This window comes from Plasmodium falciparum (assembly GCF_000002765.6).
Source record: "Plasmodium falciparum 3D7 genome assembly, chromosome: 3".
Classification (NCBI taxonomy): domain Eukaryota; phylum Apicomplexa; class Aconoidasida; order Haemosporida; family Plasmodiidae; genus Plasmodium; species Plasmodium falciparum.
In genome coordinates this window covers 110,001-131,018 of record NC_000521.4, presented here as the reverse complement: position 1 = coordinate 131,018, position 21,018 = coordinate 110,001, and the positions used below count along the sequence as shown (strand labels likewise).

Genomic DNA, 21,018 nt, shown 5'->3' with positions numbered 1-21,018 from the left:
ATAATATAACATTCTATTCAAATTTATTATACAAAACTTAAGTTATATATATGCTGTAATATATACAAACAATTGTACCATTTTATTTAACGCATATATATTTTTATAATGAATTCATTTTTTTTTTTTTTTTTTTTTTTTAAAAACAAAGGAGATCAATAATATATATAAAAATAATTACAAAAATATATTGATATAAAAATATATAGTATTATATGGTAGAACGTATTTTAAAATATTTATTATATTATCTATATAATAATATTGGTTTTTAACAATTTATACATAAAGGAGATAATGGATATATAACCGAAAAATCCATCTTCATATATGTTTATATTTATATAATATATTTTTATTTAATATATATAGATTATACGCCATAAATGGTATATATTACAAAGGAAATATATAAATATATATATATATATGAAAATATAAAAATAAAAACATAAAAACATAAATACAAATAAAAGAAAGAACAAAAAAAGTACGTATACTAAAAAAATAAAAAAAAATGGATATATTAGAATAATAGATAGCTATATAAATAAAGAAAAATACAAAAACATATGAAAATATATACATAGAAATTAACATACGAAAATACAAAGAATAAAAGAAATAAATATATACGATTAATATACTAAATATAAAATAATGTACCAATATAAATATATATTTATATATGAATACCGCAAAATGGAAACAGGGAACAAGAAGAATCGTTATAAAAACATACTCAAATTTTTAATTTATTTCAAATGTTGTAGATAAATTCATATGTATACTAGTAGATGTAAAGATCATAAATTCATACAATTTGTTTTTAGATTATTCAAAATAAACTCCACAAATAATATACATATATACATATATATATATATATATATATATATACATAAAATGGTAACTGAACGAATACATAACAAATATTGTAATACTGCAAGTATGAAAAATGGCGACCAATACAATAGAAAAAATTAACTGTAAATGGTATAGCCGATGAAATAAGAAAGGTTGTTGGCAAGAATATAATACCACCTTACATTTTGACGGCTCATGCAGAGAAAGGAAGATATGAAAAAAGGGGATATCCCAATGTTTTAAAGAGCGACTTATGTAGTATAATAAAGGACAGACACCAATGATAAGCATGAATATGCTAGTGAACATGATAAATATCAAGGTCCATGTACAGGTAAAGACACGAAATTTGTCATTGGAACACCATGGAAAAAGGAGGAGAATGAAGTAAATCAAATCCATAAAGATGTTTTATTACCTCCTCGACGAAGACATATGTGTACCTCCAATTTGGAGAATTTAAATGTGTATAGCATCGAACTCACAGGAGTTAATGCTAGCCACTCATTTTTAGGTGACCTGTTGTTGGCAGCAAAATATGAAAGAAAACACATAAAAAATAATCTTCGTAAAGATATTTTAGGAATTTGTACAGATATAAAATATAGATTTGCCGATCTTGGAGACATTATACGTGGAAAAGATATGTGATATCAAAACAGAGATGAAAAATGACTACAAGAACATTTGATAACAATATTTAAAAACATTAAAGATAAACTTCCTGGAGACAAAAGAAAATATAATGACAATATCAATCATTTAAAATTCAGAGAAGACTGGTGGTTTGAGAACTCTACAAAGTTCTGGGAAGCAATGCATTGTGCATCAAAAGCTGGTGGTATCGAATGTGGTGGTGATCCCACACCCGAAGACTATATACCTCAACGATTACGATGGTTAAGTGAATGGGCAGATAATTATTGCAAAATGGTGAAGACGGATTATAAATCGATGAGTGATGAGTGCAAGACATGTAAGAAAAATGGTGCAAACTTCGCTAAAGGAAGTCCTGACTGTACGAAGTATATAATGGTAATATTAGAAAATGGAAACCTGATTGGGAAAAACACCAAAAAAAAAAAACAAAAAAAAAAAAACAAAGAATTATACGATAACTGTAATAGTGGTGCTCGTAGTAGTAATGATCCAATTCAGGATGAACTTGACAATTTTATCGTAAAACGTAAAGAAAACCAATATATAAATGCTCCTGAAGAATTTATTGATGCAATGCGTGGTTATGCGTATTGCAAAGAAGAAAATCATAGTAAATACCTCGACACAGAGCATAGTGACGACTCCTATGTGTTTAAAGAAATTCCAAACCATTATAAATAAGAATGCAAATGTAAACAGTATAAAGCATGCGATATAGTAAAGGAAAAACTTAAATATAGTTATGGACAAACAGGAATAGATGGGTGCAATAAAAAAGGACCATTTGTATGGAATTGTGACAATACAATTGACAGTAGTTATAATGGAGTATGTATGCCTCCAAGAAGACAAAAGTTATTTATATACAACTTAACAGATACTGATCAACGTGCTACATAAGAACATTTGAGAAAATTATTCATCAGATGTGCTGCAATAGAAACTTTTTTTTTATGGAAAAAATATGAAGAAGATAAAAAAAAAAGAAAAAACACCACAGGACCTAGAACCACAAAAACAATTAGAAAGTTGAACCATTCTTGACGATTTTAAACGAATAATGTTCCATACGTATAGTGATTTTAGAGACTTATGTTTGGGAAAAGATATAGGTAATGATGTGGGTAATGGGAAAACTAATATAGATAGAATTTTCTCAAAAAATAACCAAACAATTGAACCTGAAATTTGGTGGAAAACAATTGAAAAAGATATCGGGGAAGCAATGTTTTGTGTATTGAGTTATGATACCACCAAAAAAAAAAAAAAATTCAAGAAAGTGTTCGCAACGAACTTACCAAAAACATCACCTATAAATACAAAAATGTGATATTTAATGGTAATATAACTACTTTAACTGATTTCTCTACTAAATCGAAGTTCCTTCAATGGTTGATGGAATGGGCACGAAAATATTGTTCAGAAAAAATAAAAAAAAGTAAACACTACAACTACAAAATGTAATATAAATATTAATATATATATATAATTTTTCTACTATTGATAATATTATAGATGTAAAATGTCAGATGTCATTAAATGAATATAAAAATTGGTTTAATAATAGTCATTTAGAATGGGAAAAATTAAAAGATGAAAAAAAATTATATAAACAACAATCATCTTATAAATACACGGAAGAAACCGCTGAGGATTATGTAAAAAAAAGATGTCTTGAGTGTAATTGTAATTATGAAGATTTGAAAACTGTACATGAAATAAAACATAACAAAATAATATTGTTAGATGAATTAGTTAGCATAGCTAAATATGATATTATAAATTCTGATTCAATTATTAAAAAAACTACAATCTACTTATGATCTAAATAAAAAATTTGTTAGAAAAACTAAGGATTGTGTTGAAAACACGTTTTGGACAGGATTTATGAGTCCACTTGAACTTGAAGGATTTGGAGTTACCATAGGTGATTACGTTATAAACAGAATCAAAAAATATTTTAATTCATCACCTACGGAACATCAAAAAAAAAAACACTGAACACCCAGATAAATCTAAAGCTGAAGAAGACCGAGAAAATCATGTTCCTCCTGTTCGACCCCATCCACCTTCCGGTAACGATACTTCACCTGCATCACTATCTGTCCCACCTGTAGGACCTTTGTATCAGGACCATCAACAGTAGATGGAGAACAACAACCACAAGATCCATCAGTAGTACCCAGAGCAGGAGCAGATCATGAATCATCAGGATCACCAGGCTCCCAAAATAATTACTCAAGTTTTTCATCCCTATATAACATGCTAACATATGGTATTCCCATTAGAATAGGTTTTCTACTAGGTTCCGCAGCTTTCCTTTTTTTCTACCTGAAGATAGCAAAAATATATATGTATATATATGGGTGTTATATATATGTATGTATATATTTGTTGTATTTGAATATGTTATATATATATATATGATTTGTATATATTTCATATATCTATTTATATTGAAAAAAAAAAAAAAAATTTTGCCATGAGAACTAAATTGAAATTCAAAAAAAAAATTAGTAAAAAATATTTATATACACATATACCCATACATATTCATATACATGAGTATAAAATCCTACATACATATATACACTTTCTTTTTGTTTCTAGAAGAAACCTAAACTTCGACCAACGAAATTGTTTCGTGTCATTGATATACCACAAAACGATTATAACATGCCAACAGCCAGATCACCAAATCGGTATGTCCCATATGAAAGTGGCCGTTATGTTGGCAAAACATAGATTTACATGGAAGTAGAAGAAACGCACGATTACATTTATTTTCGTGATATATCTTCCTCTGATATTATTTCTTCATCAGAGAGGGAATATGAAGATATAGGTATTAACAATATATATTCCTATAAATCACCTAAATATAAAACATTGATTGAAGTGGTATTAAAACCAAGCGAACAAACATATGATATGAAGGTTACACATGCGTATTATAAGGATGATAGTAATAAACTTACAGATGAAGAATGGAATCAATTGAAACATGAATTTATACCGGATTATTTAGAAGACTTATCAAGTGGAGTTGATCATAAATCAACTAATGAAAATACGATTGATAATATATATATATAAAGATACCCAACCTAATACTTTATATTTTGATAATTATGATGAAAAACCATTTATTACTAAAATCCAAGATAGATTTCTTGATAGTAGTCTTGAAGAGGTTACTTATAATTTTGACTGGAACATACCAAAACATAACAAAGTAACTAGTAATACTAAGGATAATTCATATATCCAAATATGAGTCACAAAATAATGTCTCACAAAATGATGTATATACTGGGATTGATTTAATCAATGATAAATTAAACATTGATGAACATGTTGATATATATGTTGAGATCCTCAATCGAAAAAAAAACGAATTATATGGAACAAAACATATAAAAGAAAACACAGATTCCAATATTTTTGCTAACAAAAATATATTTTGTTCCAATAATAAACCAAATAGATTTGTTCCATAAATCGATTAGTACTAATCGTGATATGTGTGCTCAATAGAAAAAAAATGAAATATCTCTAGTGATATCTATAATGTCGGGAATAATATAAAACTATTTCTAAGTAGAATTTCTAAGGAAATACTTATGGATTAAAATGATAAAACATGGATTAATGTCAACTTAATATATGATAATGAACAAAATATCCCTTCATTAATAACATATATTCTAATTCTATGTATGAAAATAAATATTATATGAATATAAGAAATATTTTTTATGATTATATTAATGATAACATATGCACTATTGTAAAAAGATATTAATTCAGAGAAACGTAAGTTATACACACATGTCAAAAGAAAAAAGGATAATTAGTTCCCATATTAAATATATGGATTTTATAAAAAAAAAATTAAATATTTTATAATAAATATATGACTTCTTAATTATATTTAAAAAAAAAAAAATTAATTTTTTAATACTACTTATATTTTTATATATTTTTATTTGTCAACGCATAAAGGTATATTACAAATTAAATTATATTTTAGAAAATAAATACAATTTTAATACTTCTCCTTCATAATTTAATAAAAAAAAATTTATTACATAATATAATACTACTTAATTTTCTATATTATAATAAAATGTGTTTTGTAAACATTATTAAATGAGGAAACATATTAAACTTATGTAATTAAGGAATATATATATATATATATATATATATATATATATATTTATTTATTTATTTATGTATTTATATTTATTCAAATAATTTCATAAAATGTTCATCTGAATTTTCAATAATATTAAAAATACTGAAAAACATTTATAAGTAAAAATATGTATAAATGAAAAATGAATGTGACTCTTTTAATTTTATATTAATTACATACAGTTCATTTATTAATTTCAAAATTATAAAAAATTAAATATTAATGGAAATATAAATTCTGTATAATTAAATAAAAAATATATAAAGAACAATATTCTAAAAATTAATATTACGAACAAACAAATCAAATTTCCTAAAAATTAAAAAATAAATATTAAAAAAAAACAAATCCAAAAAAAAAAAAAAATAAAATAAAAAAAGAAAAAAATAAAATAAAAAAAGAAAAAAGAAAAGGTAAAGAAACAAACAGATCATATACTTAATTAAAGTTATACACATATAATATAAACAAACACAAATTCTTAATAATTATATAAAACCATAACATTATCATATATGTTAATTACACATATACATAGGTATGTATGTATATATATTAATGAAATCGTGCGATCATTAATTCATTGTCAGGAGTATCAAAATCCTTTTCATCGTCGCTATCAGCAGAATCCGCTTCATTCATTTTTTCAGTATCAATATATGTACTAGTTTGTTTTTTTATTTCCGTGGTCTCATTAGTATTTTTATCACCAGTGGTAGTAAATAATTGTGTTTCTTCCACCTCTTCAATTACAGGGCAATAATCACATCTTTCATTTAAAAATTGTTCATTTTTGCCACAATCATCAAAAAAAGCAAAGTCATCCACATAAGTAACCATTTTGTTTTTGAAAGCATTTTCCATATCATATCTTCTTAAATTACTCATGATATCTTCGTTAGTTTCGTGCACATAATTCATAATTTTATCTTTTGGAGAAAGTCTAGCTGCAATAACTTCACCTAAATAACCATATTTTTTCATACTTAAATAAGCCTCACGTTCATATTTTATTAAAAGATCACTAGTAATTTCTTTAAGTTTAATTATGGCATAGTTTATAAAATATTTATTGAATACACCATAATATCTATCCAAGAAACGGAAATTACTTGTAATATAAAAATTAATATTTTCAAAATATGCATACATTTGAGAAATTGCAAAAAAACAAAAGGCATACATGAATCCATTTACGAGTTCCATGAAAAAATTTCTATTAAAACTATGAACTGACGGTTTGCGTTCGTAGGTTTGTTCTTGAACATGTTGAGTTTGTTCTTTTATTGCAGGACCAAATCCTCCAGGAAAAGATTTATAGGCATCAAGGTATAAATTTGTGAAAAAATAAAAGAACAAATATGTTTCTGAACTAGGAGGCCAACCGTAAAAAAAACTTTGAGGAGATTTATAACTAGTACTATTTTTACAATCAGGAGTACATCTTTTGGGATCAAAAGCGCAAATCAAATGTTGTCCAGTTGTAAAAGCATGTGTCCAACTAATTCTCATTACTAGAAAATATGTAGTTATGGGTAAAAATTTTCTTCCAAGAAACTGACCTACCTTTTTAGCAGAGTAGAAATTGGCACTTGCCACAGCCTGATATTCACATAAAAGACTTAAATTTTTATAATTTAACATATCATACATTTTGGATGCTAGCATGAAATAGTTTGAGAAAACGAAGGTTTTTCCATATTTTAATTGTGTTATAGGTTTCTTCGCATATGGTGGCAATAAACTGTTAGTCACACTATCCATTATACTTCCGTTATATACATATGCAAAAGTAAGAAAAGCGGAAGTACTTGTTGCTACTTGGATATTTTCACTTAATCCATATGCTTTATCAAGATTATCTACATTGTTGCTCAACATTGTTGAAAATAACATTTGAAATGCTGCAAACATCGTTTTTGCATAATATCTTGATGCCATGGAATTATGTATTTCGATTTCTCTTTCTTCTTTGTTTAATTTGGAATAATTATTAGCAACATTCATGAAAAAAACGTTATTCACACTCTACAAAAGTATATATATATATTTATATATATATGTATGTTTATATATATGTGCATGTTGTAGGTATATTTTTTCATGTATACGTATAAAAAAATATATAAATATATAATATATATTTATATAAATACATATATACATATATATAAATACATATACATACAGACATACACATATCTATGTATATATATTTGTGATAATTATCTTACAATTTTATCATCTCTTCTTTGGGTCCTATAGGTTTCTTCTATTCTTCTAAATAATAAATAAACGGTTTGTAAAAAGGAAGTATCCGTAAATATGTCGGTGTTAAAATTATAGATGGAATACAATTCATCGACAACTTCTTTTAATATTTCTTTGTTTACTTTAAATCCATATATAATACCATATTTATAAAAATTGACAGAATTTCCTGTAATACTATGCAATGTATGGTACACTCGGTCTTTTACTTTTTTATATACTGGTGTAGCTGTCATATATTTTCTCATATTAAATATATCCGCAAAAAATAACACATCGTCAAAATTGTTTTTATACAAATCGATTGAATCTCGCATTAACATTAATTTGTTATTTATATTATAAATGTTATGATATTTATATAAATTTTTAACATGTCTCTGTTCAAAATACATATCATATGCGCATTCAATTAATGATTTCAAAACTTTGTTCCACTGATTCATTTTAGGTGGTTCAAATTTTTGTGATAAAACTTTATCATGCAAATCTTTTCTGATATATGGATTTTGATAATTTGAAAAATAGAAACCTGCTGGCGAACTGTCCATCCATTCTTTAAATTTATGTTCGAGAACTAACGATAATGGATATGATCGAGGTAATCCAAGAGGTGGTTCATTTAATTGATGGAAAAAATCTAATTGTAAAAATGAATTCACATGTACTAAAAAGGTGAGAGATTTTTTCATTTTTTCTAAAGTGCCACTTTTCATTAATTTCTCTAATTCTGTGAATATTACAAAACATTTAAATATATGTATGCGTGTATATATTTGTGACAATATATATATATATATGTAGAATGACAACAAATAAATAAATAATTATATATACATTCACAATTAATATATGTTTATATTTTTATTTTTTACCATCTACTAAATTATTTGGTATATGTTTTCTAACATATAATGTATAATATTTTTTTATAGGAGATGGGTACCAATAGTTTGTTACTATCGTTTTGTTGAATGTGTCTTCATCTTTTATATTTAAATACATTGCTTCAGCAACATTTTTATTTGCAATTTCTACGAGGAAAAAAGAAATAAAAGTAAATCCAATTATATGTAATATTTAATATATACCTATATATATTTTTGCATATATATATGTGTATATGTATTACCTTTAAAACTTGTAAGTCTAAATAAAAATAGGAATGTGTACCAATTAATATCATGTGATAAGAAATTACTGTAATCTTGATATATATCTAGCGTTTTGATTAGTGATGATACTTTTTGTATTTTGAGACCTTTAGTTAAATATACGTAAAATTTTTGCAACATTGAAGGAACTTCATCGAATTTCACTAGAATCAATAGAAAAAAAAAAAAAAAATAATAATAATAATTATGGTAAATATTAAAAATATGAAATGTAGTATATAACTATATTTATATAGTTATGTGTTTTATTTTTTTTTTATTGCTTATATTACTATTAGCATATAAAAAGGCTCCTTTACACAAATCACATTTTGTTATATTATTAAGTAAATTACTATCTTTTGATATTTGCCTTGCTTGGTCTGAATGGCATTTTTCAATACCTATTAAAAAGAGAAAAATATATATATTTTATATAATTTCATAAAATAAAAATTATATATATATATATAAATTAAAAAAAGAATTAATTATATATTAAATAAATATTTAATTATTTAATTAATAATATTTCTATTTACATTGTATTAAGCTTTCAAAAAGTGTGGAAAACTCTTTATCGTCCGTAAAAGACATTTCGACAGCTAAAACAAAAAGTAAAATAATATAAGATGAGGATAGAAATATAAGTTTAGGCTTTTAATTTTATATCCATACATATATATATTTATATATATATATATATTTCCTTACCGTTGTAATATCCTGGTAAATAAAGGGATGTCACGTATGCTCTTGTATCATGGTCTAATAAAATAAAAATTAATAATAACATATTTAATAAATACATATTCAATTAACAAAATATTAAATATGTTCTTATTTTTTTTTTTTTCTGATAATTTTTTTTATTGTTACTTAAAAGTCCAGTTAAATTTAATAAATGAACATATAATGTTTTTTTTGTTCCATATGAACTATAACGTTTCATGAAATAATAATAATTTAAATATAAATTAAATGCACTTATTTGACGGTTAGGTTCTTCTTGTTCAGGAAAAGTGTTTTCTTCGTTAGCTTCTTTTTTAAATTGATTCGTATGATAAATAATACATTCTTTAGGATCGTTACACATAAATGAAAAGAAATAATCTTTTATATATTTATGTTCCATCATACCATGTAAATCGAAATCTGTATCTTGTGTAGTTTTAATTATTTCTAGTTGGTATTTATTAAAATAATGTAATAAATATTCCAATATATTACATTCCATAGATGTGCTTGATCTGTCGACTTTTAAATATGTCTTTCTACGTTTTTTTTCGGAATAATATACAGATTCATGGTTACACATCATATCAAGAACCTTAAATCTATCAGACATGGAGAACTCTAAAATTTTTTGCCAACTAAAAAATTTTATATTTTTTGCTTCAAAATAATTTTTGTAATTTTTTAGTGCTAATTTTAATACAACAAAATGTCCCAAGGCTATTAAAAAAAATGTATATAAAGGTATATATAACTGTATTTATATATATATATATATATATATATTAATATAATATATTTATATGTGTACCTATTAAATGAGGACCCAAATGATTAATCAAACCTAATCCATATTGATTTGTTATATCATCTAAATTTTCCATAAATTTTACATTTGAGTTGGTTGTAAAAAAGAAATCGTTTGAATTCATTACATCTATTTTATTATCGCCTAATATAAGTGTTTCTCCTTTATTTTCTATATCTTCATTTTCTTTAATTGTTCTAACATGTGTTAACAATTTTCTAAAGAATGTCCCATGGTCGCCTATTGGACTGCTTTCCTTTTGAGCTTCTTTGTTTGTAAATACATTATTTAATTCTTCGAGCGCAGATTTCAAATCATTATTTTGTTTGTATGAATTTAATGGTATAAGCATTAATTTTATTGTTTTCAATGTTCTTACAATAAATATTTTTTTCTTAATTTTATCTGATATATCAGAATTATAAATTTCTATTGATTGTTCTTTTATAAGATGTTCATATTTTACAATATCGTGAAAGCTTGATTGGACGGTAGGTATGATGTACGTTTCATCATCCGCATCTGTAATATTTTTTTTATTAAATTTTGATATATCTATCAATTGTTCAGTTCCTTGTTTAAGGAGAGGATATTTTAATTTATCTTTTTCTAGAGACTCTAAAATTAATTTTTCTAATATTGTTAAATTCTTATGTAGTTCATCATTTCCTATCATGGATTTTAATTGTTCAATATTGTCATACTCATTTAGAAGTTTATTTAAATTTTCAGGTGTGTTTACATTTGCATTTTCGTTTTTATTTTCGCCTAAATTTTCATTTTCATTTATTGAACATAATACCTTTTCATTTAAACATAAGAGGAAAAAAAAAATAATGATCGGAGTCTTAAAAAATGAAACCATTTTTTACTAATACTTTATTCACGTGTACAATATTTTTTTTCAAATTGACATATTAGTGCGTACTCAACTATTATTACGATATATATTTAAAAAAGTACAGAAGAAAATAACCCAGAATAAAAAGAAAAAACAATAACAAAAATAAAAACCGTATTCAAAAAGGAGTACACAATTATATGTTATATATATGTTTGTGTATGTGAAATATTATATATATATATATATATATATAATTGAATAACATATTTTTACTTTTGTACATATTTTTTAATTTTCACATTTTTGTACAATACCGATGATGACCATTTTTATTATTTTACCCATTTGTTAATAAACAATAACAATATCGAAATGACATATATAATAGACATAAAATATATGTTGATTTTCCATTTGTTTAGTCTTTATTTTCAGTATTATGCATAATTTTGCATATTTCCAAATATTTAAGTTAATACACATAAATAAATAATTAAAAAAAAAGAAAGAAAAACAGAAACGTAACCGTGAACGTTGATTATAAAAAAGTATATATCGTTTCGTTTCTTTTTAATGTCGGTGCAACTCCATAAAAACAAAAAATAAAAAAATAAAATAAAACAATATAAGACAATAAATTTTTTTGGGAAATTGAATTTTATCAATTTACAAAAAAATTAAATTAATAATTAAAATATATAATTTAATTTTAATTTTAATTTTATATTTAATTTTTTTTTTTTTTTTTTTTTTTTTTTTTTCTCATTTATATTTCAAAATTTTTTATACATAATTTTCAAAATATATATATATTATATATTTTAAATATATAAAATAAATTGAAATAATATTATTTAGTTATTTTATAATATATATTAAGTGTTTTAAGGCAATAATTATATTGTATTAAAATAAATTTATATTTTACAATTAAAAAAAAATAAAATAAAATTATAATTGCACGTATTTATTTATATGTAATGAAATATATATATATATAAACTTAATTATATATATTATTAACATATTTGGTATAATTTATAAACATTATTACGTAAAACGAAATATTACATATACATATTTATATATGTATATTATTAATCGACCCTATTTATATTTTTGTAACATTTAAAAATATGATTTTAATGAAACACACAATTTTATGTTAATATAAAAAGGTTATGGATATTCAATAAATCTTTTAATTAAAAATAATGTGATATATTTAATAAGTAAAAAAATGTACCCGTTAGGTTTAATAATATAATAAAATATTATGTGCATGCTGTTTTATTTATTAATTGTAAAAATTAATATATATGATAAACTGTATATATTTACTTGTAGTTAAAATTTTTTTTGCAAATTTTGACTATAAATAAATATATTCTATTAAGTATATGCACAAGAGTTTTTTTTGTTAATAACTTTGCAATTGATTTTATTAACATTCTGGTCATCTCTATTTTCGATTAAAATTTCTTCGTCATTTAATGGTTTGTCTTGGTTTGTTTTTTCGTTCATATGCATTTTTTGTAATGCACCGTGTTTTTGGTCCATATTGTTATTTGTTGATAAATCATGTAAATTTTTGGATATTTGATCTTTGGTATCTATTTGGTTCATTATATTAGTATTATCATTTTTATTGATATTATTGTTGTTGCTATAATGTTGTTTTTTTGCATGTTCTCTTAATTTTGTGTTTTCTTTGATTTTGTAATTCCAATAATTATCTTTTTGATTTATAACTTTACTGGATTGATATTTATCACTTTTTATTTCTTTGTTGATATTATTTCGTGGTGTACATTCTTTAAAATTTATATCTCTTTTGTTTTGTAATATATATATATTTTGTGTCTCACAAAAATTATTTTCATCATCATTATTATTTGTATATGACAATTGTTGAATGTTTTTATTATAACCCATATTATTTTCATAATGTTCATAATTATATTTTTCACCGTAATTTTGTTGTTCTTGTTGTTTTTCGTTATCGTTGTTTTTTTCATCTTGATCAGCATCATGTTCTTGTCCTTCATCATATTCATCATCATCATCATAATCAACATCACTTTCATAATCTTCATCATCGTCATCTTCATCTTCATCTTCCTCCTCGTAATCATCATCGTTATGTTTCATTTCTTTTATATGATGTGCATGTTCAAATCTTTTATTAAATTTGTATTCAAAATCATGTTCATTGTATTGTTGAAAATCATGCATTTCATATTGAATAGATTCATTATATGCCTTAAAATTTTTACCATCTTTTAGTTTTGAAATTTGATGTGCAGGAATATTTTTTATTATTTGTTTTCTATATGTGTCATGATCCATCATATTAGCAATATAATCCGAATTAAATGTATAATCGTTTGTAGTTAATGAAATATTTTGTTTGTTCGAATTATTATCATTCCTATGTTGTAAATAATTAATATCAAAATTATTTTTATGTCCTTTGTTATTAGTGTATGAAATGACATTATTTGAATTATATGGCTTTTCATACAAAACTGCATGCACAATATCATTATTATAATTTGCATGCATATATTGATCTGGTGATGGTTCTACAACATCATCATTAAAATTTTTATTATTTTTATTATTTTTATAATTTTTATTATAATAGTTATCGTTATAAGCATTATTTCCATTATTACCAATTTTGTAGTTTACATCAATTTTTTTTTTATTTGAAGAATTTTTATTTTTACTACTATTATGACCGTCGTAGATGAAATTATTACTATTACTATTATTTTTCATGTTTCTATCATTATTAATAGAATATGATTCATCATTAATATACATGTCATCCCCTTCTTCTAATGATACCATATTAAGCCATGGGTGTTGAAGCATGGTATATGCTGAGGGGCGCGTTTGTGGATCCACAGATAACATGGGTAATAAGAAACTACATAAGGGGCTAATTTCCTTTTCAGGAAGATTATATTTATATTTTAATATTTTATATAAACCATATTTTTTAATATTTCTTATATTTTTAAGTCGATAATTATTTTTGTTAAAATATTTATGGGAATTATACCCTGCATCAATCATATGCTTTGGTATATTTCCTAACACTTCAATTATAAAACTTAAATGTTCTTCATTTTTATCATATCTATCACCTTTTTGTGGATTAAATAAAAAGTCTCCTGTTACTAATTCGAATACCATGCATGCAAAGGACCATATATCTGCTGTTTCATTGAACCCACTTTTTAAAATAACTTCAGGGGCTCGATATTGTCTAGTTTGAATTTCGGCATATCTTGATTCATCTATCCACAAACTATTTCCTAGGTCACATATTTTATAACATGATTTTTCATGATAATAAACAGACGGATCGTATGGCCTAATACAATATTCTCCATCTTCAGTATTTATATATACTACTTTATGACTATTTTGATTATTACCTAAATCATTCATTGTATTGTTAGAATCGATGTTTTTTTTATTTTTCATATATAATTCATGTAATCGTAAGGCTTCTGGATGTATAAGATGATTAAACATGTCGCAGTATATGGGAAATTTATTAATATCTTTTTCAAAAAATTTATACACATCATTGGAATTTGGATATTTATTATTTGGCAAGTTGACCTCTAATTGGTTCTTATTTTGTTCCTTATTTTGGTCTACATCTGAAAGATCATCCTCCTCTTCCGTTTCATCACTATCATCTTGATCGATTTTTTTCAAGCAATCATTTGGCAATCTGTGTAAGTATGGATTCATTTTATTATCTCTATATTTTTCGGGGTTGTTTAAAAAATAGGTATTATAATGATATGGTTTCCTTGTCAAGGTTTCTTGAAGTGCATGTATATTAGAATAAGATGTGAGCAAAGAAGGATCCGAATTTGATGGTCTTAGTTTATGTTTAACATATGGAGGTTCATTTATATTTTTTTTTTTTTTTGTTTGTTTGTTTTTTTTTTTTAAAATATCTTCATTTACCAATTGTTGTTCAATAACAACGTCGTTCTTTTCGGAATCATTATTATTTTGTGTATTATTTAACATATCCTTCTTTGATGTATTATTAATTTTTTCGTTAACAGTGTTATCATTAATATTATTTGTTTGAATATTATTATTTTTGTTATTACATATGTTGATCGAATTGTCTTCACATTGATTATGATTATCTTTATTTTTATTTTCATTGGGTGAATGACAATCATTTATTTTTTCTTTAATAGATATATTATTTTTAATATTTAACATATCATATTTGGTAATCCCTTCCGCTTTATCATTAAATTTGATATCTTCTCTTTTTAAATTTTGATCATCATTTGTAAGAGAATTGTTTATATTTATATATGAATCTTTTTCATTTTTTTTATTTTTACTTAATGTAGATTGTTTTTCTATTTGTACATTACTGGGTATGATATTATTATCCGTTATATTATTATTTAGATTATTCTTTTGATTAGGATCACTTGGATCATTTACAAAGGATACATTATCTTCAATATTTTCTTTACTGCTCGTACATTTTTGATCATATTCTATATTTTTATCATTTTTTTGTGTATCATTAATAACTTTTTTTTTTTCACTTAGATTTGTATTTATGTTATTATTCATTGTAGTAATTAATTTCTTATCTACATTTTGGTCATTTTCTTTTTTTTCAACTTGGTTAGATTTATTTGATTCTAATTTATCTTTGGTATAATCCTTTGGTTTTGGAATAGTAGTCAATGGTGAGACCAAAACATTTTCTGGTTTGATATCACTATGTATAATTTTACAGACATCATGTAAATATTGCATTCCTATTAACACATGTGTAGCAATTTTTCTGACCAAATTTAATGGAATTCCTTTATAATCATAATGTTTTATTAGGGATAATAAATTAGGACCCATAAATTCAAAGACCATACAAATATGAGTACCATTTGGACCTTTATGTTCAAAACTATCAATAAAAGAGACAACTCCTTTAGTCATATTATAATGAAATAATCTTTCTCTTTGTTGTTCTTTTAATTCAACCCATGAAGAATCAAAAGAATTTACTTTGACTGTATTTAAATAATTAATTTCACATTTGGCTGATTCAGTATAAGTTTCTGATCCTTTTTGAATTTTTATAGCAACAAATTTTAAGGGTTTACTTTTTAAATCAGTAGCAACCCAAACGGTTGAAAAATGTCCCCAACCTAATTTTCCTTCAATTCTATATCTATCATTATATATTTCATTAATTTTGACTGGGTGATACCCTCCTTCGCAGTATTCATCACTTCCTTCATCATCACTTTCGGTGTATTGTAATTTACCAGAAGTAGCATCTTCACTACTACTAGAACTGTTGCTGTTATTGGATAGTGAGCATGTATTACTAAAACTCATGGTAAATATAAAAAAAAAAATATATTATTTATTTGTATATTTATTAATATTTAATATAAAATTTGAGATTATATCCTGTTATATATATATATATATATATATATATATATTAATTTATTTGTTTGGTTTATCTTTTTGGTTAAAAATATATACACTATTTTGATCTATTTGATAATGGTATATATATTTTTTATTCCATTCAATTTTTTTTAATTATCCCTTTAACAATAATTATAATATAAAGGCGATCATTATATATTTTTATCAAAATGTTGTAAATATTATAATGACTAGAATAAAATGGAGATATAAATTAATATATATATATGTATGTTACAATCAATGGGCTTATTAAAATTAATATAACATATATATATATTTTAATAGTAAAAAGAAAAACTTACAAATATATAATATAATATAATAAATAATTTATTATGTAATGTGATATTATGATACCAAAGAAATATAAATTTCATTTAATCAAATTTATATATTATATATATATGTGTGTGTATAACTGTATAGTCCATCACTATTTTTTAAGCTCACGATAATATATTTAATAAAATGATGGGGAAATATAAAATAATAATAATATATATATATATATATATATAATTAAATAGTAAAAAGTTATATATATAATATAAATATCTAAATCTGTAAATATATGGATAGGTAATATATAATTGATATATATTAATATATATATAAAATTATTTGACTTCTAAAAATATCTACATATATATATAAAGACTTAATAATAAATCTATTTCTCATTTTTTCTTTTCGCTAGTTTTACAATAAAAACAACTGTATATAATAAAACAAATTGTTTGTCTTCATTTTTTTAATATATGTTTTTTATATATTCAAACATAACACAGAGATTTTTATGATTCAAATATTTCTGAAATGCAACAATTATATAAATATGAATAATACATATATATATGTGTATTTTCTTTTTTTCTTTTTTCACTTGTATATTAAGATCTTATCTACTTTATTAATTTTGATATTATCCAAATTTATATAAATTAAAATGAGTTGTATGAATTTACATATATAGGATCCTTTTTAAGCTCAATTTGATTATATATACTGTTATTTAATAAAAAAATATATGACATATTTATTGTATAAATTATTTTTCAAATTTGCATAAAAAGAATTATGTCATTAAAATATATTAAAACTCGTACGAAAAAAAAAAAAAAAAAAACTATATAAATAAATAAATATATATATATATATATATATATTTTTTTTTTTTTTTGATACGTATAAATATATAACGTTTTATAATTTAACTACATATTAATTTTCATTAATTTAAGAAAAAAAAAAAAAAAAAAAATGGGAATAAACAATAAACGATAGTTTACTTTGTAGCTATAACATATTAATATATAATCCTTCTCATAAACATATATATTATATTTTTATATATATATAAATACAGTACATATATAATATTTTGAAGCACTGTCACTAATATTTACATATATAAACAATATAATATATATAATAATTTTTTTATTTTGTATTCTAAATGATTTATACATAAATATATATTTTATATATATTATAATATTTTTTTAATTTGCAAAAATAAAAAATAAGATCCATATATTTTATAAGGAATAACTTTATAAAATAATAAAGGTATACATTGAAAATAATAAAAAAAGTTTACCTATATAATTTTTTTTATATATAAAAATTATAACTATGTTTTTTTATATATATTATTTTTATATTATAAATACATATAATTGTATACATATAATAAAAAAATAAAGGGGGAAAAAATTAACATTATTTTATATATATATAAAAAGGAGATGTGGAAAATGAATTAAGAGGAATTAATAAAAAAAAATATAAATTTATATATATATATTTATATATAATTCAAAAAAAAAAAAAAAAAAAGAAAGCAGGAAAATTTTATTTATAAACATAATATTATAATTTAAAATAAAAAAAAAATTTTTTATGGAAAAATATAAGGACCTATAACAAAAGAAAAAAAGAAGAAAAAAAAAAAAAAGCTCATTAAAAAATAAATATGCTACTTTTGCGCATAACATTTAATTTTTTTTTTTTTTTTTTTTTTTTTTTTTTCCATGTTTAAAGTGAAATTAGAAGATATATATTAAAAGTTGAATATATATTTGTATATATTGCATTGTTCATTTTATGATACATTGTGTATTATCATATAAAAATAAGGATATGTTAATATATATAATTAAAAATAAAAGTATTAATATATATATATATATATATATATATATATATATATATATATTATATTTTATATAGGATATTTTAAACATATATTTTATGTGGACTTTTTTTTTTTATATTTGAAATTATATAAACCACTTTTTTGTACAAGTTTTTTTATAAATGAAATATATGATAAAGTATTAATCAAAAAAAGAAATGGAAAAAATATAATTGTAATGTAAATGATATAAATATTGTATTATTTTTTTACTCTTTTGAATATGTAACGAAATATTGACACTTTAATTTTATAAAATTTTCTTAGAAAATGTAAATATAATTGTTAATTTAGTATTCAAATGTGTTTTAGTTTATAAGACAATAAATGCTGTACAATTGAATATCTTGGAGATATAGAAATTCAAAAAAAATTCTATTTATTAATTTTCATTTATTTTTTATTACTTTGTTTGAACGTATTTTGAAGATATATTTATTAATATATAATATTTCTTACGTTGTCCCTTTAAAAATTGTTTAAATGGTATAATAAAAAAGATATATAATGTGATGTTTGAGTAATCTATTTGATTTTATTTTTTCATATTTCAATTCTTCACATATATATTTTTTATTTTTATATATAAGACAAAAATGTGTTATCAAATTATATGTAAAAGGTCCTATTTTCAATAATATGCAAAATTGTTATGATGAAAATATATTTTTCTTTTGTAGAAAAAAGGAAAGAGATATTTGAAATATTTGAACATATTTTTATTTCCCTCATATAATAATAAATGTATTAGTTTCTATACTATGCCAATTTTGAAAAAATCAAAGAGAATATAAAAATATAAATATGATATATAATATTTAAACAAATTATATGATTTTTTTTTTTTCTTTTTATATGGAACATATAATAAGAAGGCTACAATTGAATATATTTTGTTATTGAATATTATTCAAATGTATATATATATATATATATATATATTTATAATTATGTATAAATTGTTATAAGCTCATTTATTTATGTCCTTTAGAAAATAATAAAAGGAAAAATATATATATATATATAAATATTTAAGGTCTCCTAAAATGTTTTTGTTTTATATTAATTCAATCATATAATTTTATTATTACTTAATTCTTTTGTTCAAAATTATATATTTTATAATCTTTTTATTTTTTAATTTTTTTTGTTTATTTTTGGTACATTATGGATATTATATATATATGTATATTTACGATTAATACTGAAATATGATTTTAATATATGACTTTATAAAATTAAATATATATATAATAGTAAAAAATATAATTTTCCTTTTTTTTCTTTTTTTGAATTATATACATATATATGAAATATTTTTTTATATTTAAAAAAAAAAAAAAAAAAAAAAAAAAAATTGTAGCTATAATATGTTGAAGTATATATATATAATATATATATATATAATTATATTAATATGTATTTTTTTTTTTTTTATAAGAAATAGAAAAAAAAAAAAAAAAAATATTGAATATATTATATATATATGTATATATTATATTTAAATATTTATATAATATAAAGCTTTTATTTATTTTGAATATTCCATAATATTAACTTAAAATGTTATATTATTTTTTTATGTAACTAAAAGAAATATATATTCATAAATAAATATTATATATATATATTTTTTTTTTATTAACTTTTAAAAATAATATATTATGCGACATTTGTATCATAATATATTATAAATATAATTTGATTTTTTTATTGTTATAATATATATAAGAGTCACATTTGTTGATATATTAAAAACATTTTAATTCA

At 21.8% G+C, this 21,018-nt stretch overlaps 2 protein-coding genes and 1 pseudogene across 2 annotated transcripts, besides 1 other annotated feature; 1 reads left to right on the top strand and 2 right to left on the bottom strand.

The window, feature by feature from the left end:
- The first annotated feature begins 906 nt into the window (after nucleotides 1-906).
- On the top strand, nucleotides 907-5,332 carry PF3D7_0302300 (annotated as a pseudogene).
- Nucleotides 907-5,332: a sequence feature (erythrocyte membrane protein 1 (PfEMP1), pseudogene).
- A 951-nt stretch (nucleotides 5,333-6,283) lies between these two features.
- On the bottom strand, nucleotides 6,284-11,561 carry PF3D7_0302200 (cytoadherence linked asexual protein 3.2; the record flags this gene model as incomplete). The annotated part of the gene is made up of 9 exons (XM_001351063.1): nucleotides 6,284-7,756; nucleotides 7,963-8,729; nucleotides 8,875-9,033; nucleotides 9,132-9,317; nucleotides 9,447-9,557; nucleotides 9,696-9,758; nucleotides 9,868-9,921; nucleotides 10,033-10,608; nucleotides 10,700-11,561. 9 exons carry the CDS (start codon nucleotides 11,559-11,561, stop codon nucleotides 6,284-6,286), a joined length of 4,251 nt encoding a protein of 1,416 aa, XP_001351099.1.
- Nucleotides 11,562-12,932: 1,371 nt separating this feature from the next.
- Nucleotides 12,933-16,949, bottom strand: PF3D7_0302100 (serine/threonine protein kinase; the record flags this gene model as incomplete). The annotated part of the gene is made up of 1 exon (XM_001351062.1): nucleotides 12,933-16,949. One exon carries the CDS (start codon nucleotides 16,947-16,949, stop codon nucleotides 12,933-12,935), a length of 4,017 nt encoding a protein of 1,338 aa, XP_001351098.1.
- Between the last annotated feature and the right edge of the window lie 4,069 nt (nucleotides 16,950-21,018).